This window comes from Aulostomus chinensis, chromosome 14 (genome assembly GCF_037954235.1).
Source record: "Aulostomus chinensis isolate RoL2024-O1b breed Wild chromosome 14, RoL_Achi_v1.0, whole genome shotgun sequence".
Taxonomy (NCBI): domain Eukaryota; kingdom Metazoa; phylum Chordata; class Actinopteri; order Syngnathiformes; family Aulostomidae; genus Aulostomus; species Aulostomus chinensis.
This window is the reverse complement of record NC_141333.1, coordinates 9285865-9313245: the sequence shown is the minus strand read 5'-3', so window position 1 is coordinate 9313245 and position 27381 is coordinate 9285865. Positions and strand designations below refer to the sequence as shown.

Genomic DNA, 27381 nt, shown 5'->3' with positions numbered 1-27381 from the left:
TATTTAGGCCTAATATTTTTTTTTAACATGAGATGTGAGCTTTCATGTGGTTTATTAATGAGAATATATTTGAAATGAATTGATTAATTTCGTATTTGTCGAAGACGGAGCAACTGAAAAACAATTCTGGTTAATTTTATGCCCAAACCAGCCCGTTCTGACTCCGATTCAGTCTATATGGAGAAACTGCTCCTCACGTCGGTTAGGTGGCAGTTAACAGCAGGGACCTACCAGGAACCATTCAGAATGGTTGCCACCTTTGAGCTGCTTAGCAAATCGTGACAAAGTCGGAGATTATTTGAAGAATTTCACAGCTTTCTTGATGACAACTTCATTCTTGCTGTCACTGCAAATCACAAGCGCATTACTTAGTGGTTATACGTTTTTTTTTTTAACCATGGAAGGTGAACTTCTTGTTATAAAGATATTTCTATATCCCAGGAGGCTGACAAGCGGCGATACAAGAGGCAATCGTTAACAGGAGGAAAGTGCCAAGATAATTGTTATCACAGCTACATCCGACATAGCTATCCGTCTTTCAAATTTCTGTGCTGGTTTTAAGTTTGAAGTACAATATCTACTAGATGAGATAAAAACAAAACAAAAAACCTTTGTTTGCTGGGAGGCATGATAAAATCCATCCGTCCATTTTCTATACTGCTTATCCATTAAGGGTCATGGGTCCTTGCTCAAGGATACTCGGACATGGTCACTGGGGGAAGTGAGGATCGAACCAGTGACCCTTCGGTTACTCGACGGTCACTCTACCTCTGAGCCGTGCCGACCCCTAGTACGCTAAAATAGTTCATGAAATGTACTACGATGTATAAATGCTGTTTTCAGACCCTTTCGTGTTGTCCAACAGTTTCAGAGTTTGAATACTTGTGTAAATGAAACGTTAGCGGCTGAAACTAAAGCAACACTCCAACCTGCATTTGTGTCATCTGATCGGCAACATGCATATCCAGGTAAACACACTCAGGTACTGGCGCGGTAGAAGATGGTGATCAAGAGGTTTCTCATCTGCCTTTTTTGACCCTGGATGTGACCCCGTACCAGACTTTTAAAGTTCTACAGTCGACTGAAGACACAGGACACGGAAGAACTGGCGACTAGCAACCCACTTTAATCCCTATGAAATAAGATTCTCTTCACGAATATCATTTGGACACAGAAACAGACGTGTTTCAACATCAGCTGTGATGGGGGGGGGGGGGGGGCTATATGTATGACATTTACAAATTTGAATCACATTACACAAGACCTGTGGTATGTACAGGGTGACGGGGGAGGGGAGATTCAGTCCATCAGTAGTTTAATATATGTGTAGCACAACATGGCCAAACTAATATGCCTGTGAAAATCTGTTGAAAAATAAAAACAACAAAGTTAATATTTTATATTGGTGAAGTGTGTTTGAATTCAATTCTGAAAAGGAACTACAAAGGATACACGAATAGAAAAAACAGACCATGTTAATCATACAATATTGATTTATACATATCACTTTGACCAAGTATTGTGCAAAAATATCTCAAAATTTAGGGTTCCTACATTTCCAAATATGAAACCTGTTCAAGACTTTCATTCCTTAAATTGGGGAGTTAATGTGCTGATAGGAGAAATACGACGGTAAACAAATATCACTCTGCATCATGGTCCGGAGTACACTAAACAGGAGTAAGTATGACAATATATGCGACAAGATATTCACGTTCCAATTCGAACCAAGTCATACTCTGTAGAAATTTTCCGGGTTTTTTTCTGTTTTTTTCAAAACCCCCCCCTAAACAGTGCAAAGACCGGGATGTTAAACTACATTTATTTTCCAGATGTAGGAACCCTGAGACAGTTCAGAATGTGAAAAGCGAAGTCGCCAAATGACGTCAACACATAAAAGGTCTTAGCTTTTAACTAGCATGACACATCTTCACAAAAATTCAATGCATCCTGCAGACAAATCTACTAGTGTTTGCATTCAATATGTTTCTTCTATAACAATTAATTCTTTCAATAACTGACTAACACATTTAAATACTGAGTTTCCCCCTACAATACATGTCTTTTTTTTTTTTTAACCCCATTTACCTTTAGCAATCAGACAATAAAACACCTTACTGAAAATGTTCTTGTAGATGGACAAGTGACAATTTTTGTACCACCAAACAGTTTCAAAGCCACAAGCGGCCGGATTGAAAAATAGATATTTGTTGCTGGTTATTTGATTTCAAGAAAAACAAACAAAAATATTAACGTACATGGGGCGGGGGGGGGGGGGGCCTCACTGCTGGGAGGCAATTAGCATCCTGCACAACAAAGAAATGGGAGTGTAGTAGAATTAATGCAACGAGGTATGGAGTTGATACCACCCAGAGACGTATTTATATTATGAAGGAGAAAAGCAGCTGACCCAAAAACAAACAAACAAACAAAAAAATCAAAAAGCAAAAAGGTCTATAAAACAAGGACAAATTATAATAATATTACAATAAGAGAGTCTTGTCCTCTTTAGCTGCTGCGTCAGAGCAGAATAAAGCACCACTGCAAATACATCAACTCAAATTTAGAAAAGTAACATGCATTAAAAGAGTGCTGTGTGTGTCCGTGTCTTTTTCTCTGCCCTGAGCTTCAGAGCAGGAGCAGGATGTGGTTTTGTACATTAATTCAGCACTGAGTAGAATCCACCTCCATTAGCTTACTTCCTATTGGCTCAGCCTCCATTGGCAGAGTAATAACATAGTGGAGATGGTTTTTAATATAGGGGGCCGGGCTCATTGTCCTGAGGGAAGTGTGAGTGCAGGAGAGTCTCCATGTAGGAAACGTAGCCGCTGCTTGGCGTGTAGCTGTCAGACATATTCTGCGGGAGTATAGGAGGGGATGATGCAGACAGGAGGGGGTCAGAGTTCAATGTGGGCTGAAAAGAGGTTGACTGCAGCGAAAGTGTGGGGTCTGAGGCCAAGTTTGACTCCACTAGAGCGTCGGACAAGGCCATGCTCGTGTCCATAGGAGTCTCGGCATCCATCTGAATCTGAGCACCACTGGCAGGGCCGGGGACATCCCGGGAGGTCACGCTGAGCTGGGACAGAGGTTGTGAGGTCGGCAGTGTACTAATACTGGTATGTTCTGCTGCTGGTGCTGCTGCTGGAGCTGTGGTTAATGGGGAATTTATCGTCTCCATGGGGGTATCAGGGGGCAGGGTAGAACCAGAGGGCAGGCAGCGACGTTTGGCTGCTTGGGCTTCGTCCGCTGGAGGAGCCTCCTCCTGGGGTACAGGTATGGCCTGAAACACACAGGTACACACTCCTACTGAATACAGGTTACATGAACCTGCCTGACAGCTGGAAGAGTCAAGTCAAGTCTATTTTATTTTCATAGAGCCAACAACAACAAAAGTTATGTCATGGCACTTTACAAGGAGAGCGGGTCTAGCACCACATCTTTAATGATTTTACACCCAACAATTCTCCATCAGCAAGCACATCCTGCAACAGCGGTGCAAAACCTTCCTTTTAACAGCAAGAACACTGAGCAGACCCAGGCTCAATGGGGGCGGCCTTCTGCTTTGACTGGTTGGGGGGGGGGGGGGCAGGAGAGCAGGGCAGAGACAAAGACAGCTAATGGAGACAGACAGATATACAGAAGGAAAGAGAGGGACAGAGATAAAGAAGGAGATAAAGGGAAGAGACTGATGGACAGACGGGGACGTGAGCAGGTGGAGCTACGGGTGGCAGCTTGAGCCTCTTCAGGTCTGCAGCCTCCTCCAGCAGCACCTGAGTTCTGGGATGTTGGGAAGCCCAAAGGCTCCAAAGAAGAGGACGAAGACGAAACCCCAGGTCCCAGTGTGATGGGGGAAAATTTCCAAAATCATTTTGATTAACCAGACAAAAGAGAATATAATTTACTTTGGTACTGACCGACATACAAAAATCATGACATTTTTTATCAAGTGTTGATTGATCAGATGACTGACAATAAATTTTGGCTGTTGTGTGATTTTGGTTTGTTTTCTCTCACAATTTATTGACCATCTCCATACATGTCGTCAGAGATGACAAATCTCTCATTGCAACTTGCTAGGATATGATGCAGCGTGGACTCGTGCATCAATACAGCAAACGATAATGCAATATAGCACGAATAATTCTACTGATTTTTAGAAATGATGATTAAATCTGGCAGGTTTCTCTTCATCCTTACGCCACCAATACATAGTGAGACTAATTGTTGCAGTCCAAATATACTGGACTTTTCACTCATATAAATAACATGTATCCCATTAATATTTTTCTTTCGTGATAAATATCCTGCCGGCGCTCGTCAACAGCAATATTATGAGTCTGTCCAAGTTCTCATTCCAGCATTTCTGCATAGAAGGATATTCCAAGTCATTGTTTTTCTTTTTTCTGAGGCATGTATTGATGTCTACCTGATGAGTACACTCATGAATAAATTTTCATGTCAGATTTCATGAGTTGCTGCAAGATTGGAGTTTGGGGTCTGTCCTGTTTAATGGCCCAGTGAGGGCAGATTTACCACCTGGGTTTAATCTGTGAAATCTGTTTAGTGTGTCTTAAAAATTGATTAGGACTTCAAGGGTGTGTGCAGAGTTCTTTAGACACAAAGGTTAATGGAAAGCCTCTCAGGGTGCCGGTCCTGAATCAGCTGGAGGAAGAGCTGGAGTTAAGCTTCAGAAGGTTACAAATACATTGTTTACCACATCAAACCGCCCACTCAAACATTTCAGTCCACACACTGGCACACAGCCTGAGTAGCATGTCAGGTATATGTTGCTGTCTAGTTTTCTGTGTGTCTTCTTTATATTTTTCTCCCTTGTCAGGCTGCCTTAAGTACTCAGAAAAGAGCTACATTTCCAAGCTAGAAAAAATTCACACCTGATTATTTTTAATATGTTATCATTAAATACCTGGCCACATGGTATTATACTGTATTACCACCCTAACCTACAGCAGGATTACATTTTGCTCTAATTTTTTTATTTTGTTGTTGCAGTGATGCAGTTGTCCTTCTTCTGGCTTATGAGAAAATACTGGTGTAGAGTTTGACTACAATACTCACCAGACGGGTTCGAACTCTCTTGGGCAGCTCCTGGTCCAGCTGGTGGATCTCAGAATGTTTTAGCATCAGCTGACTCTGGTCTTGAAACTCAACCTGGGCAGATAATACAACTTTGGATTAGTCCATATACATCTGAAACTAGGGCTGAGCAATGTTAGCGATTCTGCGATATACAATCAATATTTTGTTTCCCCAGAGAGTATCGATATTTCAGCCGCGAGTATCGATACATTAAGCCCCATTCAAATCCCCCGTGTCCCGCACTTTGTACTTTTTATGTGTCTGGCATACACACAAGCTCCCTGAACACACTGAGGATCAATGTGAACAACATCAGTTGTGCACGCTGTGGCCACACACCTGTTCAGCACCTGGGAGCATAGCAAGGTACATGACTTATTAAAAGAATCAAATTAAAGCAGCAATTTCCATTAGTTTACATTTAATATGTTCGGCTGCATAGCCTAAACCGTATCGTATCACTGGCTGGACACCTGTCACTCACAGAGTCGATGCTCTGCATAGATTTTCGAGTCGATGCTCTGCATAGATTTTCTTGTGCGCTGAGAATGTGTGAGCAGCGCGAGATTGCGCAAGCACGCAGTTTAGAGGGAACATTGATGTACTAATCACTCCTCGACAGTGACCCCTGGTGGAATCCCAGTGGTAACTACAACAAACTGAAAATCACAGTACAGAAGCGCAGTTATACACCTAACATGTCCTACCTCAACATAGAATTTTAAATACCCGCTAATATTCATCTATTTATAGACGTCCAATATATGTATTTCTGGATGTCCAATAGACATCTATTCATATATAATAATTTATGATAGCAATTTAAATAACCGCTAATATACATGTATTTCTTATTCTTCATCTGCCTGTCCACTGAATGTGGGTCACTTGCTCTTCCTTACGTTCCCATCTCAGTAGCTCTGTGTAGCGGGCCGTTTCCTCGGTTCACTGATGCTAGCTTGCTACTTTAGCTTGTTGTGGGAACTGCCGCAGCTCCCGCTTGCATTCCACATGAACTCCTTGCAAACTCTCTTATCCATCTCAGCCTGGGCCCATAACCTGCTGGCAGGCTGTATTTCTGTCTGTTTCTGGACGTCCAATAGACCTCCAATGAACGTCTTGAAACTGTACAGTATATTAATTATGTCGACATGAGGAAGGCTTGGATGTGTCCTAGATTATCAAGATTCTCAGTGCTCTTCGGAGCTCTCTGGACTTCCTCAAATCCCCAACAATTCATTGCATCTGTTCAGGCTGTAAAATGGCCGACTTTGACATGAACAGTAGATACCATTGTGAGACTATTAGGATGTAACTTCCTTTTCCCCTCTAAATTAAGGGCGAGAATCAGGTAGAATCCCAGTGTGTGGTCAGTCTACCCAAGAAGAAGCAATTTTCTGAGCCTGGTCAAGCTAGGCTAGCCCTACTACAAAAACAAACATACATCCTGCTGCCATTTCCCCATACAGAGGGCGTGCGACAGGAAAAATATCATCTTACATTTTAGCTTTTATTAGCATAGAAAAAAGTGGTCACAAGATAGTAAAAAAAACAACTTAAAAGAAAGTCACAGGCTGGATTTCCACCAGAACAAATGGTTCCATCAACAACCTTGTGCTGCTGTCAGCATGTCCTTGACCATGACAGTGGACCCCAACGCTGCTCACTGGCTTAATAAGCATTTTAAATATAGACTTTATTTTATTTTTTTTAAATACAGATCAAAAAGAACAAGGTCAATGTGGCGCTGACACACCAGACCAGCTGGAGGGTTGTTTTTAAATCATCTCAACTACATTTCTTGTCTCTAACAGGACTCGAGGTAACAACAAGCAACAGCGGAGCACAAACAGTCAGTTCCTCCGTGTTGTTGCTCTCCTTGCTCTGAGAACACCTTTATAAGTAAATAAACCGGCGCATTTACAGACATGCTATCGATAAGACAATAAACACCTGTCTGAAAATGTCTCTGCAAATTCTGAAATTGTGGATCAATATTTTGCACATCATATATGAGGCTCTATTGCAGAGACAGTGACCAGAAAATTGAATCGTGCCTGGCTCACTAAATGACCTGCAGCGCTCTTTAAATCTGTGTTTGTGTGTAAATCTGTAAGTGCACTCAAAGCGTCTTGTGGATGTGCTCTAAAATCAGTGTTAATATTAGTGCAACACCCTCTCTTAACCTTGTCTGCTAATGCATTCTTGTGTCTACCTATGTAATTGCCTTTCACGATGGCCTCCTTGACACCAGATTTCAGAATGTTCTTCAATTCTGCATTTTTCCACTTTGCGAGCACTCTTCTTTTTTGCCCCATAAATTCCCCAGCATGCACCAGTAATGCTAAATCTTTCCACTTTATGAGTCAATGTCACACCATATCTGACTGCTCTACCATAATCATGAGGGGAGCCAAGTCTTTCACACAATGATAAATACCTGATGAGGGGAACCAAACCACAGGGTGGTGAAGCCATTAAACAAAGCACTCTGTCAAAATGCACAGGTTCTCTCACCTGAAGTCACTCTGCATCAGGAGAATGACAAAAATGGAAATGATACCCGCAACACTCATTCTCTTAAGCACTTAACCCCTTCAGTCTGAAGGCTTTAGTAGCCATGGTAAGGGATGGGTGGTTGTTTTGGGGTGACCCCGAACCCCCCCAAGAATATTGACATAAAACATTTTTACCTTATTTTATACAACTGCTGTATCATTACAATATTTACATAAAACACTTTCTCTGATTTTGGCAAGAAGGAAACCCATTTAAACAAACAAATATCTAAATAAATATGCTCACTGATTAGGTAAACAGAGCACTCTGGAGTAATGCTTCACATTTTGATGTGTGCCATAAAAACGTAATAACACTGGTTAAATGAGGCTTATAGTGAAAGGATCAGAAGCGTGATTTTTCTCCCAACGTCAGGGTGAAGTCCCTGAGCCACCATGAGGGGGAATACTTAGAAAAACAGTAATGCAGACTAGGGACAGATTTCGCTTAACAGAACTAGAGGCTCCTTGGCTTCGAAAAGTACGTATCTCTGCAAAGGTTAATGCTATGTTGAGCAGGTCCATCCCAAATACTTAGCGATTGCTCTATGTTCGCTGACAGACCCATCCACCAATTACTGATAATTTAGAGAAGGGTTTTGCATAATCCTGCTGATAAGCAAAATCTACCTCTTAAGAAAATATTCTGATGGAGGGAGCTTAACACTTAACGCTGAATCCTTTCTTCCTCAAAACAAATCTAAAATGTAAGTGCAATAAAACAATATTCAGCTAAAAACATTCCAACCTCAAACCACTGAATGAATATAGAATGGCAGAATGACACCTACATTACTAATAAGGATCAAACATTTTCGTGCAAATAATCACAATTATTTCAATACATGACGCGATCTAATCCTCTCACCATAAACCCCATTCCTTCCCCGTATGTTTACACGCGAGGCTTTGTTTCAGACACCTGTGCGTGTTAAGCGTGATGTCCTTAGTCAGCACTTTGTCCTCACCTGGTAGACATTGTTAGTGTGCTGTTTGACAAAGGAAGCATTGAGGATCTGGCCGTCAGGTGTGCTGACGACAATAAGCTCTCCCACATCAGGAGGACCACTATGCAGGCAGTCGTGACTCTGAGGGAGGAAGAGAAGGAGGAGGGTCATATTGGAGGCAGCCAACAGTTCGTATGGGGGGGGGGGGGGGTTCTAACTTGAGATGGAAGAATTTGACCTTAAGAAGACTCACTAATATGTTTTCCGGATGCAGATTGTCACAGTATGAACCGTCGTCAAAGTTGACCTCGTAGAATGTCTGCGTTGCTATGCCGATGATGGTGCAGTGGTAATACCAGCCGTCACTATTGCGACCGATGACCCTCTGACCCAGGTTCAGAGACTGGGGGCTTTTGGGTGCTGCCCGAGGCTGAAGGCATAAAAAGGCGGACAGGGAACTTAAGGTTATGAGCGACTCAAATCAGGGTCAAATCTCACCAATGTGTGAGTGAAAACAATGAAATGTCAGAAGTGTGGATTACAGCTGTTCATTACACGTAAAACTACTGAGTTTAATTGTGGTTAAAAAATAAAAAAAAAACACCTCTCCTTGGTTTAGACTCACCTTTGGAGTGGCCCTTTTATGCCTATGGCAGGTGACGGACACCACATAGGGCCAGTCAGCTGGTGTCATGATTACGCCAGCAATTTGAGCGCAAGTCACGTGGAAAGATGTGGCACAGTTTTCGTATGTGCACTGGATGCATGCGCCGTGGTTCTGATTGGCGCTCTTGCCATGGCAGAAGACACATTTCTGGTGATGAAAAATAAAACGGGAAAGATAGACAAAGGTTTCATAATTACAGACTGTCGCCCAAAACACATATTTCATCTGCCTTCAATGTTGTGAAATACCATCAACGTTCCCACTGAGACAGCTGATGGTAACAAAATTCACAAGAATAACAAGACGCTCTGAAAAGGTGTCTAAAGGGGGTCCTGTTAACTAATTATCTGAAGCATTTCCCTGTTCCAGTCAGACACAGAGACCACTGAAGGAATAGTTACGGCACCTAATGAAAGAGAATGTCCATTTTTTTCCCCTCTCAAATCTCAAATTTAAGGAGCTTTTGGCTCATTAAAAACAGAATGGATGCTTTCAGCTCTTATCAGTGTCAGTAGATTATTTTCCCAACTCACAGAAAATGTCAAGAATTTTTTTTTTCCTTTAAAGAGCAACTTGATTTTTGTTAATAATAACCAGCCTCCTGAACCTCTACTTTGACATTCAGCATTTCTCTTCGTATTTTTGCCCTGAAGCCTTTTCTGGTGTCTTGCATCACTTGTTCAACCTCATGCTCTTGCACAATCATACGAGCTACTCTCCCTTGGAGCACTTCCCTCTTCAAATCCCTTCATTCCTTTCCAAAAGTCTGAGTGTGAAATTACCACCAGTCAACCATATCTTTGGCTTTGCTAAGGAACCCAGTCTACTTGCAACTGAGCCACTTTGCCAGGTTCCACCCTGTGCACACAACCCAAAAACCTTCATTCTTCATTTCAAATCACTTCAGATGTGTCGACCCTACAAGTCTACCTCTCTTCATATTTACTCATTCCTTCTCAAGCTCTCATTTGAATCCAGACAAGGTGAGACATGAAAAGCCAGAAAACAAAGACAATAACACAAAGGAAATTTGGTTTGTCACATTCAGTTATCTTTCCGATACACCAGAGCATCTTAAACATTCTTATGCTTCACTAAAAACAAAGCGACTCAGCCCACTATCCCTGCAGCTTTGACAGCTGTCTTACCTCATGTGGCTGGTATACATCTCTGTCATTTTCAAATGATTATCTATCATATCATACAAACTAGTTTAATCCCTATAATCCCTGTCCATCCCTCTTATCCTGGTCTCCACGTTTTGACAAATCACACAGTGAACAGCTGAGGCACAACACATGGCCGATCAATACCAAATAAAAATTCTTTATCGAACTGCCAATATTTCTTTTTTGTACACTGCAAAAGAAAATGTGCAACTGCTTTCAAAAGGGATGAGTGGTGTAATATTTCACTGGCTGCTATGATTTAGTTCTCATCTGCAGTTTCTGCCAGTCACAGGCCAGCAGTGACAAGACAACAGAGCTGCAGGGAAGAAATTTAGTTGCATCAGAAACATTACATACGAGTGTATCTCATTACACCTTTCAACTAGAAAGAAGAAAGAAAGAAATTCACTCAAGGATTTGAGAGAGATACTGTAATAACAATTAATAGGATGGACATACACAGATGGAGAACCTTCAACTAAGCACAGGCATAAAAGCAATTGCATTTGGATGGAAAACAAACAAACCCTGACTTCATATCCTTATTGAGCACAAGAGAACTTGATATGCAGATTCTGAAAGTTCTGACTGGCTCCATAGAAAACTTTTACAACGAGTGGACTTAAAATTGAAGCAGAGGAACAACAGCTTTAAAGATGGTTAAACATTTAGGTAGCTTGCCTAGCTTGGGGCCGTTTTCCCTGAGGAGCAAAAATGTAAGAAAATCTAGGTGCAAGATGCAACTCTATTGCAACACTCTTGATGATGTGCGGTGTTATTGCACCTGAGAAAGTTTGAAACAATGAGAAAGAGCAGCTTGTAAGAAATTTCTCCATTGCTGAAAACTGAACACTCGGGGGGGTCACAGATTGCTGAACATTATACAATGGGTCCTGTGGGTGCGCATTCACATTTGATCAGCCCAGTCATCCAAATCATTAGATGGAAGAGACTCCTCTCTTAGTCTTTTAAGATGAGATGGAGAAAACCTGCTTTGACAGTACTCAGATGCAAATGTCACCCAGCTTGTCTTTGATAGATTATTCAGAGGAAGGAGGAGGGAGACAGGTGACATTATTTGTGGATTTGTGATTATGTACCAGTAAGGATTGCTGTTGCCTGTGAGGGGAGGGGGGAGGCAGATCCCAGGAGAAGGAAATGGAGAGAAGAAAGGGAGGGAGGGGACAAGTTGTGTTCAACGACACGACAGCAATAGGGAAATTGTCTCCTGCCCACGGGATCGATGCAGTTCATTTGGCGCAGTGAGAAATGACAGCTGATTATTCAGCCATTCCCTTCAGCTCATCTGATTTACCCCATGTTCTCCACAGCTCACTAAAACACGATGTATCCATCCGCCAGGGAAATAGGGTGACTAACTGAGGGAGTGATAGATCCTCTTTCTTGCTCACTGCTTCTGTAATATGGTTTGATGTATGAAAATACACAAGAGAAACAAACGCAGATCATGGGTGACCTGAATTCCATTACAGTAAATAAAGCCAAAGACATAGAAAATTATTCAGCTGGAGTGAGTACAAAGAGGTTGGTGACTTTACTCAAATAAAGAGGCCATTAATAAGAACTGTGAGCACAGAGTTTGGTCTTATTTGCCTCTTCAACTTTACATTATATCATGAAAGTGCCTCATTAGGATTTTCTTTGTTCAGCCTCAACTTACCAGATTCTTGCGTGTTTCTGGAACGGCGCTCACATCGACAGGCTCCCTTTCAATGGCTTTGACGAAGCGAGCTTCAGCCACAGCAATAGCACAGATGACATGGACCCACCTGGTTCCGTGGAGGAGAGAGGAGAGGTTTTTAAGACTCAAAAATAAGACTAAGCAAACTAATTCATGCATGTGGAGAAAAAAAAAAAAATCAAAATATGTGCCACACACCGGTTGTCTGTGGTAGTCTTCAAAGCTCCGCCCCTCAAGTTACAGAGACAACACTCCTGGAAAACAAAAAATAGCAAGTCAGATCCTCTGAGCTCCCATCCCTTCCCAAATTGAACTTGGTTTACAGGATTTCATTTTGGCATCAAGTCGTCCTCCCACTCACCACTGTCCAAGCACCTGCTGCACATCTGGAGCACGTCCAGGCCTCACTGACGGAGTCTGGCTTCACACCATAACAACCTGTGAGAGAAGAGACTTCAGGGACCTCACAACTCTACCACATCACATTTAATAGGAGACTTGTTTACAGAGCACTTTCTACTTGAAAGCAGGTTCTGATGATCAATAAGGTGATTTCCTAAGTATATACAGATTTTTTTCATTGTTGTCAAATATTTATCTAACAGATTTCTCTTTTTTCCATTTAACCCTCCATTTCTTTTTAAATAGAAATTTTCAGCTTATACTAAAAAAAAAAAACGCCTGTACGTTGACACAACACCTGGACAGGTGTAAATGATTTTTTGCCAGTTGTACAATCCAAAATGACGAGGAGCAAAGGGATTGAGCGCAGGGTGTGTGTTTCTGACAGTTCGTTCTGCTTTCTGTCCTCTTATCAATAGCAGCGCTGCTTCCAAGCTGAGTCCAGTTCATCCCGGGATGACTAATGAACCGGGCCTTTTGAAGGTGCTCTTCAACTTTAGGGATAATAAGAGCCCAGGAGGGTTGGTGTGTGTGGCTGAGTTACTGACTGAGCCGACATGCACAAATCCATGCTGGAATTAATCTGGCTCTATGTTCAACCCAACACAAAACCTAACATTTGTATCGATGATGTGAAAGGAGATATACCGCACTTATTGTAAACACAATGACTCTGCATTCTTCTGATTCTTCAAAACAAAGAAAATTTAAAAAAAAAATGTACACACACATTTTTGTTTAGTCAATAACTGAGTGCAAATTTCAGCAATGGGCAGTCAAGCCCAGCATAAAACGGTCACTTGGACACGAGTGTTAACAAGGTACTCGCTCATGTTTTCTTTTGACAGGCACCATATGCCCTTAAAGTTCTGCTTTATAGTGGGGGAAAGAAGCACGCAGAACACTGGGTAAATAACAGCCGGGGAAGTTCGTGGTGAGTTGGCTTCAAAAAGACATTGTGTTTCCTGGGCAGCGAGTTTAACCTGAAGGAGAATCTTGTCTTGGTTGGCCTCCTTCTTTTCAAACAGAATTCTCAGAATTTAAGGGGTGAATAAAAGGTTTGAATGAAAAGTGAAAAACTATGGCTGTAGTAACACCAAAGTCTTACACTGTTGAGTACAACCAGATACAGAAAATCTTCCAGTAACATACATGTAGTAAACTAGATCGTTTCCTTATATTTTTCCGAAATTTTGTATGCAAAAACTGCTAGGTTGAATGAAAATAACTTGGTGCAGGGGTGAAGCATGGCCTGACAAAGAACCGTTTTTATTTTAGTGGGGCTCTTGATTCAAGGGTTGGATATACAAATTATGTTCCGCTTTTGTCAACTCTATGAGTTGACAGGACATTCAGAATCTAGAGTGTGTTAACATTAAACACAAGGAGGAGAAGGTATTCATTAGTTCTCCGAAATATCTGTTTAACTTGTCCTCACAGCTACAATTTTCACTCAAACATAAATTTTTGCCCGAATACAGAAAAATGCAGGTCTTCTTTCAAACAATAAAACGAATCAGAAAGATGTATCCTCCTCCACGATCCTCTAAGTGGCAGGAGTAAACCCCAACTGCCCAAGACGCCGCTTTATAAAAACTGAGGATCTTTTCACAAACTTTATTTCCACCATTTCATCCACATCAGCAAAGCCCTCATTTCATTCAATATAAACTGAGCAGTCAGCACCATCACAGCAACCTCTAACTGTTGCAGTTGAGGAAAGAGGAAGGTGGACCCAAACGTAGAGAAAAAGTGATGAGGCAGGATGCAAAGAAGTGAAAATTTATCAAACAAAAAATAGAACTAAACAAAATGTGGCTTAAAAACTGGCATAAGCAACAAATGCAAAGGAGTAGCCCGACTGGCATGTCTGCCAATCTTACTACATCGCTCCATCATTAGATATGCAGATAAACCCCACGGCAGCTGGCAAAGGCTCTTCTCGTTTTAAGAGTTTTATACTTACTGGCATGAACCTGCATGTGACAGGAAGAGCAGCGGATCAGTAGACTAGTTCCATCCTCTCCAATGTGACAGTTGGTGGGTGGAGGCTCAGTGTTTCCTGCTCCAACGCTGAAGCACATTTCTGGGACTAGTGGACGAGTTTGAGTGCCATGACGGGGAAGGTAGGGCTGCTGGGTGTCAGTCCCAATTACAAGGTCCTTGTTTGGCTGAAAAGGAGGCAGGAAAGAGGATGACAAACTTAATACGTTCAAATGAATTTATCAAGTCTGTAAAAAAGAAATAATGAATTAATAACAGTAAGTCAGAACAAGAACAAATCAGTTGTTGTGGATGTTAAGATTCAAACTACTAATGGCCTCTCCTTGGAGGTTTTAGTCATATGGCCTTGAAGTAAAGCTGGTTTTGCTTTGTTGTAATCATGTGTATACAAATGCAGTAATGTAATAACAAGTAGGTACAGCGAAAATAATGGAACTATGACCAATTACAACATATTGCGGCTTGTAAAAGTAACTCTTGGGTTGATGATTGTTTATTTATCATTATACTGTTTACAAGGTCTAGGTACAAAAACTTTCATGCTCAAATGTTACATGACAAACCTTGAACCAACATTAAAAAAGGGTGGAGTTTAAAGTATTTTCCTTGCAATTCTGGCACGGTTCTAAGTTCAAGGAGTTCCAGAACTACAAGACAGGTAATTTGGTTATGCTACAATAGTACTGACATTGTTACAGCTGTAGACTTGTTAACATGACTACCTTCTGCACTAGTATAATTTGTGATATTTTAACTACCTCAACTAATACCAATGCCACCAGTCCCTGTAGTGTCTGGTTTGTACCTTTGTGTATGGACAGAAGAGTGAGCAGACAGCGCAGTGTGGTTGGAGTGCTGCCACAGCGGCGTTGAAGGCCTTCTCAGCCAGGAAGTTGGGTGAGCGATTCTGCCATAGGTGCTCCTGTTTCTTCATGTCACTTTCCAGTGGCATGGGAGATGACAGCTCTGTGGATAATAAATAAAACATATTGAAATTGAACATTCACCATCTGAGGCACCCAAATCAAATCTATATGTAGACCTTTTTCTTCCTAATCACTTTATTTTCCTGTTTACCTTGTATATTATGTATGTCAAGCATTTTGCAAAGGCTCAGGGATCTTTTCAACAAACAGGCAATCAGTAAAAGAAGAAATTGCCAATTGTGTTTGAGAGAATCTCAACAACAATTCTGATATATTTGGTTGATGAACACTAAGAGCCAAGGCTTCAACAACTTGCCGTCCACAGTCTAGAATCAATTCACAACCAAACCCCCGAAGCTACTGATCCAGATCATTTGTTAGACCTGGATTGAAGGAGGGAAGGAAGATCTTTTCACAAGCTTTCCATTCCATTCCACTATCTTTTTTTCCTCCCATCTCTGGCCCACTCTTCCCCTTGTCCCCCATCCACCTTTGTGAAAGACAGGCCTTGAGTTGGGTCCCCTGCCTCAGACTTAAAGGGAGTTTGAAAGCAGGTAATTGGAAGTCATGATCCCTGGATCAATAAGTGTCCATCAGAAAATGAAAAGAAAAGACGAGGGGGAGGGGTGTAAAAGAGGCCTTGTGGCCTTGATTTCATTATCCTCACTGGGAGCTTTGGTCCTGTTTTTCTTTCTCCCAATCAATAATCAAAGCAAAAATGTTGTTTCCATGATGTCAAGACTGTACAACGATGTGATACAACAGTGACTGAGATGAATGAGAGAGACAGATACGTGGATGTATAGTTGTCAGAAAGAAACTGAGGTGGAACCAGTAAGATATCGTGTTAGCTCAAAGAACTGAAATAGGGTGAACATTCTCTGGCTTTAAATGTGGCTGTTTAATGGCTTTTTTTTTTTTTTTTTTTTTTTTTAACTTGATCCCTAACCACATCAGGAAAGAAAATTACCAGTACTTATATCACCTGACATTGGACTCCTCACCAAACCTTCGTTAAATTGGTGCATTACAGACATATCATATGGTTGTTTTTCACCGCAAGAATTTGCACATTCAAATTTCTCTTTGGCTGGAGGGAGATGCCACAACAATAAAAACAATCCGATTTAATAAGGAGGGAAATGCCAATTGATGAACTGCAGTTTGTTCTGTTTTGGTTCGCTTTTTTCTTGATCTACGATGTCCTTGTTTTACTGCAAAACCAAAAGGTTGAAAGATGGAGTTCCTCCCTGTCTGCCCCTAACAGTGGCAGAAATCACCGTTAAAAACTCTACTGAGTAGAAATTGGTAAAATTTCCCCAATAACATATATTTGAGAGGGGATTACAGACTCAAAGACACATACCTTTGTCACTTGTTGGTTCTTGCTTGACGATGGACAGCGGGGAGCGCATGGGTGGTTTGCTGAGGGGGTGGCGTCGACTCTTTTTTACCTCTGTTGGCATCTTCATCTTGGAGTAGCATGCCTAAAAAAAAAAATAATAATAATAATACAGCCTGTATTATTCTTTCATTATTTGTGATCTTGCACTCATTAACAGCAAATCAAATATTTTGGAGTAGACGATGATAATGCATCTTGCCATGAAAAAGTATCTAATCATTGAATTTACAGTCACATCTTTTCTAAATGTATTTGTCAAGTAAAATTACGGTAATTTACCTTTGAATAAACCATGTTTTTGTCTCTCTTTTAATTATTTTTTGAACTGTGAATTCACCTAATCAATATTATTGCTGGGGATTTTTTTTTAGGTCTGGACTCAGCTGTTTGTCCACCACTGAGGCAGAAAACCAATTCAGCTAATAGCTGAAACTCTGTTCTCAAAGTTTACTTGTACCCGTTGTGCAGCTCAGTAGTATAATGTTTTCTTCTCAGTTTGACAAAATAACCTTTCCCAACTCAAAGGACAAAACTAATCTAACTTGGAGTTGTTCATTCATGAACTATTTCACCTGGATGGCACTCACATCAGGCCTGTTGTCTGCCGGGATGTCAGTTGCTCTGGGGGCAAGAGGATTTCCCACCTCTGAGTGACTGGCAGTGTCCGTCTTTGAATTCTTGATGCTAGCAGTGGCGAACTGCTCAAATACTTCCTGAAACCCATTTTGAATATTAGCCTTCTTCTGTTTTTTCTGCTTCTTCTTTTCCATGTCCTCTGTCAAGTTCTGGGGTTCTTGTTCTGGCAAGCAGAAACGCAAAAACAATTGAAGGGGGATTAAAAAAGAACGCTGAGGGGTGAATTAGGTCTCACTAGGGGCTCATAAATATCACTGCAACTGAAAAAGGAGAATTACAAAGTGTTTGGAACTTGCAAAAAAAAAAAAAAACAGCTCTCTAACTCCAACAGCTCTCTCTTACCCTCTACAGCTGTGATCTCTGTTGCTTTTGCAGCAGCTTCTGCAGCTTCCTGCTCCTCACGCTCCATGGCCTCCAAGGTCATTATGGCCTCTCTGGCTAGACGCTCCTCCCTCTCTTGCCGCCGCTGGGCCTCACGCTCTTCTACCTGGCGCTGGTACTCAGCAGCATCCAGCTCAATGCCCTCTTCTGCCAGCACCTTCACCTCCTCCAGCTTCAGACGGCGGAGCTGCTTCATTTTCTGCATAGCCCTAAGGTTGTACAGAGAGGATGGTTACATAAAGACTTCTCTTTCCTTAAAATAAGCATTTGAAAGTCTATGAACTTGAGTTTGGCTCAGTAGGCTACATGTACATGCATGCACATATTATGGAGGAGTGAAAGCAGTGCCAGTGACCTTATTCATAAGTTGATGTACCCAGAAAATGATCTTGAAACCATTGCAAAAGGGCTGCATAATGTTGCTTTACATGTCTGGAATTGTTTACTACAACCAGTGACTTATGAGCATCCTGTGCATTACTGAGTCTCTAAAGGTGCAGTTCAATTTCTCACCTCCGCAGGAGGTTGGCTCTGAAGGTGACACGATGCTCTCTCCAGCGCTCCAATTCTGGACTGCTAAGCTCAGTGGACTTAAGGTGGTCCAACACTGTGATGTCTTTCCCCTGTTTCCACAGGTCATAGCGATCTGGCTGCAAGCAGCGCACAAACACATCCATGGAGATCTTCACCATGTCCTTTCGGCACGTACACTAGTGGGGAAATAGAAGACAAGAAATTAGTACTTTGTTCGAGAAGGGATAACTGCATGTCTGAGAAGAGCAGGTGTTACAGACAACACTTTTAGTTCCATCTATTGGGCTGGAAATGTTGGGATGGTACATAATTATAATGTTCATCACTGTAAGTGGGAGTAAGGCCAAATTGGAAAGGTTATATACACATCAGACAGGCTGTGAGTGTACAGTAGAGTGTCAAACAATTATCTCTCCTTCAGGGTTGTGCATCTTAGCGGGACTAATCACCACTCACACTTAAAGTTGAGCACACAACCCTTAAATGATTCTACAGGCCAACGAAAGATATCAGCTTATAGGAGAGGAGAAGAGAGGTGGTGGTAGGTAGAGCTCTTAAATGAAATCCAGGCTCTGTATAAATAAGGGGAATGGAGGTAGGAAATGAAGGAAACAAAAGGGGGGAGATGAAACAAACTAAGATGGGGGAGGAGAGTTGGGCGAAAGTATTTTCTTTCTTGCCTGGCTTGCTGTATTACATTCTGGCCCTATTATTTCCAGAGCTGTACAGAGAGTCTTATGTTCAATTACTGAAAACACAGCGCCTCAGCCTCCCCAGCAAAACAATATCCAGCCTACATCACATCTCGACACCACTTGACAGACAGAAACATTACAATATGGTGTCTGGTGGATGGTGATGGCGCAGGGAGTGGAAAGGCACGGAGAGACAAGTGAACACAGGTACAGATGATTGATTCCATTATGACATTTATAGTGCAAACAGCAACACGCTAGGGAAACTACACTAGAACATGAGATAAGTAATTACTGTACGCAGAAAATTTGCCATTTTCATTTGTTTAAAAAGATATCTCTATCAAGAGGTTATGAGGATTGCTGCCATCCTCAAGGGCCAGGATTAGTTATTTATTATCATATAAAAACTTATTAGACTATTAGAGTAACACACTTTGAGATGCATAAGACCTGGGAAAACAAAACCTCACCCCGAGGCAGGCAGCCAATGAGCCCTGAATTATACTTGGGCTCCTAATGAAGCTAAATTGTTGAAGTTGCAGAAATCCTGAAGCCCAGGGACTCACTATGGATTAGTGGACTCACTGGAGGTGCCAAGTTCTACTAACTAAGAAGGCTCTAGCCCAACCTGGCTGGCCTAAATCACAATGTCTTCAAACATTTGGACTATCCAAAATGATTTATTGTTGCTGATGTGAAAAGAAATAATCACACAAACACTCCAAACAATGACTAATGATTGGGTGGGTAATTACCTAGGAACTGTAAAGGTGCAAAAATATAGAATAAACTGCAGAGCGGGGCAGTATATCATCCGGATGCTCATGCAGTTAAAACTACAGTAGAATTCAATAAAAAAAAAACTTATTTGAAGACATTTTTGCTTGTTTTTTTAATATTTAGTTTATTCCAAGGTGGTAAAGATTCCCTAATAAGTCAATATGAGCCTAATTTAATGTGTTCAGCCAGCCTGTATTTGTAAAAACCTGAACGTCAGTCGTGGGACAGATCAATATAACTCAATACGGCACACATGTCTAACTTCTGACATCAGCAATTGTTGTTATAATGCCCTAGTTCCTCTCCTCTGGCGCCGCTGTCTGTCGATCCTGGCGCCCACTACCGCTTTCAAACACAAGTGCTTCCATACCCTCTCCTGTTTCCGCTCTTTATTTTCTTGTGAATTTGGAGGATGACATTTGCCAAGTTAAGAGAGCTACATTATTTAATAATTCATCCACATTCAGGTTAGCAGAGGGCTAACTGGAAGTTGCCATCTCAGGTGTAGATGCTTTGCCCATAGAGCATTCATGCACACTACGTACCTTCATAGCATACAAAAGCTCCATATAATGTGAGCTTAATGACTATTGTGTGAACTCGTAGGGAAAGGGTTTAAATGTCAGGGATATGCAGTTGCATAAAAAATATAATGTACCATAGCTTTAGTTCACACAACATATTAAAACACCTTGTCAAATTTGTACTGTACTCTGGTTAAATGTGGCAAAGGGAGCCTTTGGCCTGCAACACATTCTATGAGCCCACCACAGTGTAATTTTGATTACGAAACCCTTCCCATACAGACCGCTCTAGACACGGTCACAGGTTTCTAATGTAATACTGACAGTCTAGATGTAATCACTTTCATGAGATACATGATGACAACTTCCAGTGGGAGTGACCATTGTTTGTACAGGATAAATACCATTTGTTTTTTACTGCCAGGGTTCAGTAAAGATTAACTGTCACTCATCAATTATAAAACCTAGTTTGCTGGAAAAATATTAAACATTTAATGTTTCTTTGTTTTTGTTCACACACTTATCCCAGTTTCTAGACGACATTTGCCAGAAGAACAATCATGCTCTTCTTTTTTTTTTTCCACTCAATAATGCAACGGGCCTCCAACATGACTAAGAGAACATTTTGTTCCAGCTATCATGGACATACAAGTCTAATAAGAATGCAGTATGTCCATTCACATCATGCCTGAGCACATGGGGAAAAAAACAAGTCTATAAATGCCAATAGATAACGAGTGAGTGATATTCAATTTACTTCCAAGATGTAATTCAATTTACTTCCAAGATGTAAAATAATGTGATTTAGTCTGGCAACGGTGAGGATGATTGCTGCTGGTCTCTCAGACAGGAAAATCACCCTGGACAACTGGGGAAGCGGCACAAGTGTCACTGAGTACCAAAACGTACAGAGAGGCTTTCACTCAGAACAGAACAGAGAAACATTCATCAACATGATGGTATGGTATGCATAAATGTTATCATAATCATGTCTTTGAGTCGTGTCAAAAAAAAAAAAGTGTGTGTGGGGGGGGGGGGCATTCTGTGCTGTTTAAAAAAAAAACAAAAAACTTGAAATTTCTTTTTAGTCACTTTCACATTTTGATCTGCATATACTAAACAACACTTAGTGACAAGTTTCGAACAGGATTACCTTTTGGCATTTAAGTTTTCTTTGTATCAAACAGGGACTCATCCCTTACATCAGGACTCTGACGTCGAGGGATACTGACTTGAACAATGACCATTCATGTCTATGTTAAGTTACTGGAGTGAGGCTGAACTTCCAAAAACAACTAAAAAAAAAAAGAACATGGATTAACTATAACCCTAATCCCTTGCAGAAAAAAGGTCAAGGGCAGGTAAATTAATACAGCGATGTCTGAAATAACTGAGCTTGAAGTACATTCACACACAGCATGCAAGGAGTGCCGAGGCTTGCTTTGACTGCAGGTGTCCGTCCAGTAAGTTAATTCCAACAGATGAGTCGGAAGTTGGGGAGCTTTCACTTAAGAAGTTCATGCTTTCCTTCTCTCAATAGTCTGCTGGCAGCACCCAAATGCTGACAAATTACAAACTGAGTCCTATCATTCACTATCCTGCATACAGAATAAGGGTTGGTGGGGTCAGGAGGGACGAGAGCGGGCCGAACGGGTCAACAGATGATTGCTTGAGTCTGAGACAAGAAGAGACACTTGGGGGCAGTAAAGAGAAGCAATGAGAGAATAAGAGACTCCAGTGATGCTGATGTGGATGCGCTACAGTACGTAATTAATCTATAGAATTCACTACACAACGTGATTCTATTTAAATTTGACTTGATTTTCATTATTTGCATGACAATCCAATGATTCACATTCTCAACAGGACAAATCTTAAATTGAAAGGTTTTACACTACGCTGCTTTATATATATATATATGACAATACAGTGATTTGTGTGGAAATCCCAAACAAAGAGGTTTACTTGTGTCTGTAGAAGATGATTGATAGATAATGACACCTCTGTGGCACTACAATATTTAATCTAAAATGGTATTTTGGCACATAATTGGCCTCCAACAAATACAATGCCATCCATGTCTTTTGAAAATTGTGGTAGGGCAAATATGTGATTTCAATAAAATTTCAAATAATTATGCAGCCCTTAAATGATAAAGTCCTCAAGCTTATCATTTTTTGCATGGTTTGATAATAATTTTGGCCTTTTATTGTAGGTTTACTCCCTTCTTACTCAAGATGAGCCTGAAAGGGCCTGGGGTCTTGCTCAAGGACATACAGCACATTGCTGTTGGGACTAAATCAATGTTGCACTGGTGATGTGAACATTTCTCTCACTGCTCTCCTTCCTGCCCAACAACCACTCAAAAAGAAAAGACATTGTCTACATGAAACACAAAAGAGAAAAGGGAGAGGGAAGACAGACGGATGAAGAGATGGAGTGTGCCTCAATGGCTGTGATGTTCTCTTTTACAATCTTCTGGTTCTCTACGTGCAGTGGTGCTGCGCCATCTATATTTGTGGTGGACCACTCTTGTTTATTAGAGTGACACAGGAGTGGATGTAGAGGATATGCTCCCTTGAGCTCTGAGTTGTGTGTCAAGAAGGCCACAAGAGTTTTACTGATTCTTACATTACAAATGGCCTTATGAGTAAAGCAGAAAAGGCAAAACTAAGAAAGGGGGAGAGAGGAGGGAGACATACTTCTACAAACTGGCACCTAATATTTGACATGCAGCCAAGTAGAGAGAATGAAGGGGCGAGTGCACGCGCACACACGCACACACACGAGGGGGGATGAAGAAAAATGTAAAGGAATGTATAGAAAAGAGACAAGAGGGAGTTTATTCCAGAGGACATTGAAGTTAGGCTGCCATCCACAGCTAACCCATGCCCTGTCAATTTCATGCTCAACAGCCCACAGGCAAAGAGGCAGATTGCGTCAGTGGAAGGCTGTGAGGGTATGATTAGTGTCGGTAACAGATGGTGTGTAGCAGAGCACCACACATCGCTTTTATATTTCAATATGATTCTATTACTTCAGCCCTTCAGAGGAGTAAAAACCACAGCAGGAACGTTGTAGGGTTACCTAACGGCTGCTGAATCACACCACTGGATCAAACCTCCTCAAATTGAGTGTCTACAACCACCTGCAAATCGTGGGATGCATGTGGGTTTTCAAGGTGATTCACACCAATGTAGGGATCATATTATAATCGTTATTTAAAAACAGTTTCTGCTCCATTTTTAGTCTTTTTACAATCTTTCAACCTGGACCTTACTACATAGATTCCAACACTGAGGTCAAAGGTTTATCTGGGTTGTGTTCTTCCTCTGCAAACCGTACCATCTTACCTGGGTAGCCATTTTTCCGTAGTCAACCCAGCGTAATGTGGCGAAGTTTGTGGATTCTGCACAGTTGAAGCCATGATTGAAGCCAGCATGGTAGCCATAGGGAAAGGTGATCATAAACTCCCCTTCATTCTGAGTTATCTGGTCACAAAGAAGAAACAAAACCATAAATAAAAAGAATATATACGTATTGAAGAACACAGCATCTTTGAAGTCAAAATTTAAAGAAATAATACTTTAAATGGCAGTTAATTCTCATCCAATTCTACACAACATTCTGTTGGTATAAACACAAACAAACAGTAAGTTGAACTCCTCAGTTAAAAATAACTTTTCCTCTCTCTTTTCTTATGAGCCAAAGTACTGCAGCCTAACATGGCTGCTTCAGGAGGTGTTGAGAATCTTCCCCGCAGCTCAGTGTCATTCTGAGAATTTTTTTAAAAATGTGACGACAAGTTAAGCACATTCTTTTTTTTTTGATGTGTTGCCCCAAAACTTAAGCCCTATGTCTGGCTGTATCTAAACGTCTTTGTGCAGCGTGGATCCAGGCAATCAAGAGACACATCAAGCCAAGCAAGGTGACAGGCATGAGAGGTGAAACAGGAGGAGAGGCTGAGAGACGGAAATGAACTTTCTCAACTAAAGGCAGTGGCTCAGATATCAAACTTCCCTTTCCACTCTTGCAAGAATGCAAGGTGACGGTTTTATTTTTACACTTGAATGGAAAGATGTACTGTAGGTGTGTAACAAGTAACATGTTCACTGTGATAATGACATCCTGAGGGGGGAGTGAAGAGATACATAGGGCGGAGGCAGAATCCTCAGCTGACAGTGGAGAACTTTCTTTTCCCTCCAAATGGGATGATGTCTATTGCTTACAGAAAAATTCTACAACAAATTCACAGAACGGAAAAAAGTCCAATTAATTTATGGCGGAGGCACAAGAAAAGATAACTGCTCTTTCTCTATCATTACTGCAGCCATCAATATCTCTATCACCATAATTATCTTTGTCACACACGTGGGCACAAGTGACCCCATGTTGGAGTGTATCAAAATCATATCAGAGAAATTTGCTTTTGTTTTAAGATCATAATTTTATGATAAAAGCTGCACCTGTTAAACTGATAGTGTTGGCCTGTGTCAAATGTGCATGGTCAGTCCTTTACAAGTGTCATGAGATTAGAGGTTTCTTTGCTGTAGTACTAAACTTTTGGGCAAGCAGTTAAGCGGTATAGAACTCATGTGCAGAAATTTCTAGATTCTACAATGTCTACAAGCATAATGCAGATGCGTATGATTCTGAATAGATTCTCTAATGTCAAAAAATAATGTCCTTTAAAATGCGTCTCCTTCAAAAGATGAACATGATGTAAGATTTCTATATTGTGACTCCAGCAGTCACGAACAAGACTGGTTGACCAACACTCACGATTCGCAGCAATTAAACAACTTAAAGCAACTCTGAGAAAAAATAACTGTAGAGTGTGCACTCTGGAAACCACAGCCGATGGCTGGGTGAAGGAGACAATGAGGTCGTCACACAGGTACAGGTATTGACATGATGCAGCTTATTTGTCATAGGCTGTTTTAGTCGGATTTTAAAGCGCATTCCAAATAAAAACTGATTTAGATTTGCTTGTATTATAAATGATAAGGCAGCCACATGTAGTAATATCAAAACTGAAGATGAGAGGAAACATTGGGATGTACCCAGAATGGCTTAACATTTGAATAATTGACAAATTAACTGTATGGAGTCATGGGAGTCACCCCTCTAGTGAAGCGAGCGAACGCCTTCACCTTCATGCACACGTCATGATATCTGGCAGGAGAGATCGTTTTTTTAAATCATCATAGGAGAGAATGCGATAAATGTGATGAATTCAAGGAATGAACACTGAGCATAGTTTACACTGTTCTGTCATTTCCATAATTCTCAATAAAAAGGTGTCAGTTGCTGCTCACCCTGTCAAAGGGAATGCCATATTTCTTCAGGATGGATGGAGATATCAGTGTCATCTTGTGGCGGAGGAAGGCATCACAGCCTTGGGAACTGCCGGGGAAGAATCCTGCAAGGGGAGACATTGAGCGAAGGAATTAGTGCAATTCATTGACACCAGTCGATCTGAAATTATCTGATCAAACTATGAAAAACTACCACAAATACATAAATACTGCATGATATACATAATACAATTACAAGTCATAAATCTATTCTGAACAATGCTATATTCTACGATCCCCTATATTGTCCTTTTTAAGTCATAATAAATATCAAAATATCAAGAGAACTGTAAAAAGGTCAGAAAATACACAATTTTTCCAAACAGCTAGAAGACTATCCTTAAACTCTATATCCTGGGAAAATAAAAACTGGGTTTCATGTTGACTTAAATTAAATTTAAGTGTGGAATAATTAAATTACTGCAAAGCATAGACATTCACTAATTATGTGCCTCAAGAATAGATTTTAGGGCAATTCTGTTAGATCCCATTATGGCACAAAGGAAGGCTTCAAAACAAAACTCGAGTTGAGTGCTGTCACTTCAAGAAAAATCATTATCCCACTCAAGATGAGCAAAGAGAAAACTTTGGCCTGAAGAAGAGCTGCTTTGCAGAGGGAAACATTTGTCTGCATGGAAACTCTTCCTTAAGTAGCACTAATAAGATTTGAGGTGAACGGTTTCATCCGTGGTTTCATTTGTTTCCTGTGTCACAATTGAATCTCCCTGTCCGCAAGGTCACCAATATTCAAGTCATGTGCTGTGCAAATCTGTGATCACAGCTATGACTGTTTGTAAGTGAAAGCAGACTTGCATGGCTGCCATTGCATTGTGTTACAAAACAACCAGTCAACTTGCCTGAATACACAGACAGCTTTGAGATCATAATATAGCCCCTTGACATTTGGGGTTTTGAAAGCCCCCAATTCGTTCTCTCTCTCTCTCTACAAAGGTTCATTTTTACTCTTGGAGACAGCGACTGCAATCAAAAGCAAGGATTTTTCTTCCATCAGTCACTCTCACTCTCTTTAGTGTCTTTACCCGCCACTGCCTCAAAGCGGGGTCTATCTGAGCCTCCACCCAGTTAAACCTTAATGTGACTGACAATATAATCAGCACACATTTCATCCTTCGTTTTCACTGTGTTGTTTCAGCCTCTGTTCCACCCTACAAAGCTAGAGACTGAGAAAAGGCCTCTATTCTCTCATCGCCCGCCTGCTTGTTGGAGCTGATAAAGGTGAATAATGTGCAGACACAGCCTGGGTATTAATCCCCATTAAAATACAGCGGGCTCTCTGAGCTCTCCGCAGGGTAATATTAACTTGAAGGCTCCTGTCCTTTTGAGTTTGAAAATTAAGTTCTTGCTTCCAACCTGCACTCACTGTTTCCACCCACTGCTTGCAAAAAGCCTGCTGCCTTGACTGAAATCATTCAGAGATGAGGGGTGATAAGAGCAATGGCTGCCATTGTGGCAAATGTTCGGAGGTGTTTTCAAATAACAAGACCATTGTCCCAGCCCCATTAGGCATTCCTACCACCCTCATAACTGTCTTTTTAGGACATCGTAAACAGTTAGATGCTGCTGCTGACGATGG

General features: G+C 41.2%; 1 protein-coding gene across 1 annotated transcript in view; it reads right to left on the bottom strand.

The window, feature by feature from the left end:
* Positions 1 to 1112: 1112 nt before the first annotated feature.
* kdm4b (lysine (K)-specific demethylase 4B) overlaps positions 1113 to 27381 on the bottom strand; it is a 39450-nt gene continuing 13181 nt past the window's right edge. Inside the window, exons 7-22 of the mRNA XM_086223281.1 lie at positions 25749 to 25852; positions 23784 to 23921; positions 18408 to 18604; positions 17856 to 18103; positions 17465 to 17676; positions 16839 to 16959; positions 15352 to 15512; positions 14509 to 14713; positions 12502 to 12578; positions 12339 to 12394; positions 12120 to 12228; positions 9228 to 9416; positions 8856 to 9032; positions 8624 to 8743; positions 5077 to 5169; positions 1113 to 3280 (exon numbers count right to left, since the gene is read on the bottom strand). Coding sequence (XP_086079407.1) covers positions 2753 to 3280; positions 5077 to 5169; positions 8624 to 8743; positions 8856 to 9032; positions 9228 to 9416; positions 12120 to 12228; positions 12339 to 12394; positions 12502 to 12578; positions 14509 to 14713; positions 15352 to 15512; positions 16839 to 16959; positions 17465 to 17676; positions 17856 to 18103; positions 18408 to 18604; positions 23784 to 23921; positions 25749 to 25852 — 2735 coding nt within the window. The 3' untranslated portion in view covers positions 1113 to 2752. The remainder of the gene's footprint in view (positions 3281 to 5076; positions 5170 to 8623; positions 8744 to 8855; positions 9033 to 9227; positions 9417 to 12119; positions 12229 to 12338; positions 12395 to 12501; positions 12579 to 14508; positions 14714 to 15351; positions 15513 to 16838; positions 16960 to 17464; positions 17677 to 17855; positions 18104 to 18407; positions 18605 to 23783; positions 23922 to 25748; positions 25853 to 27381) is intronic.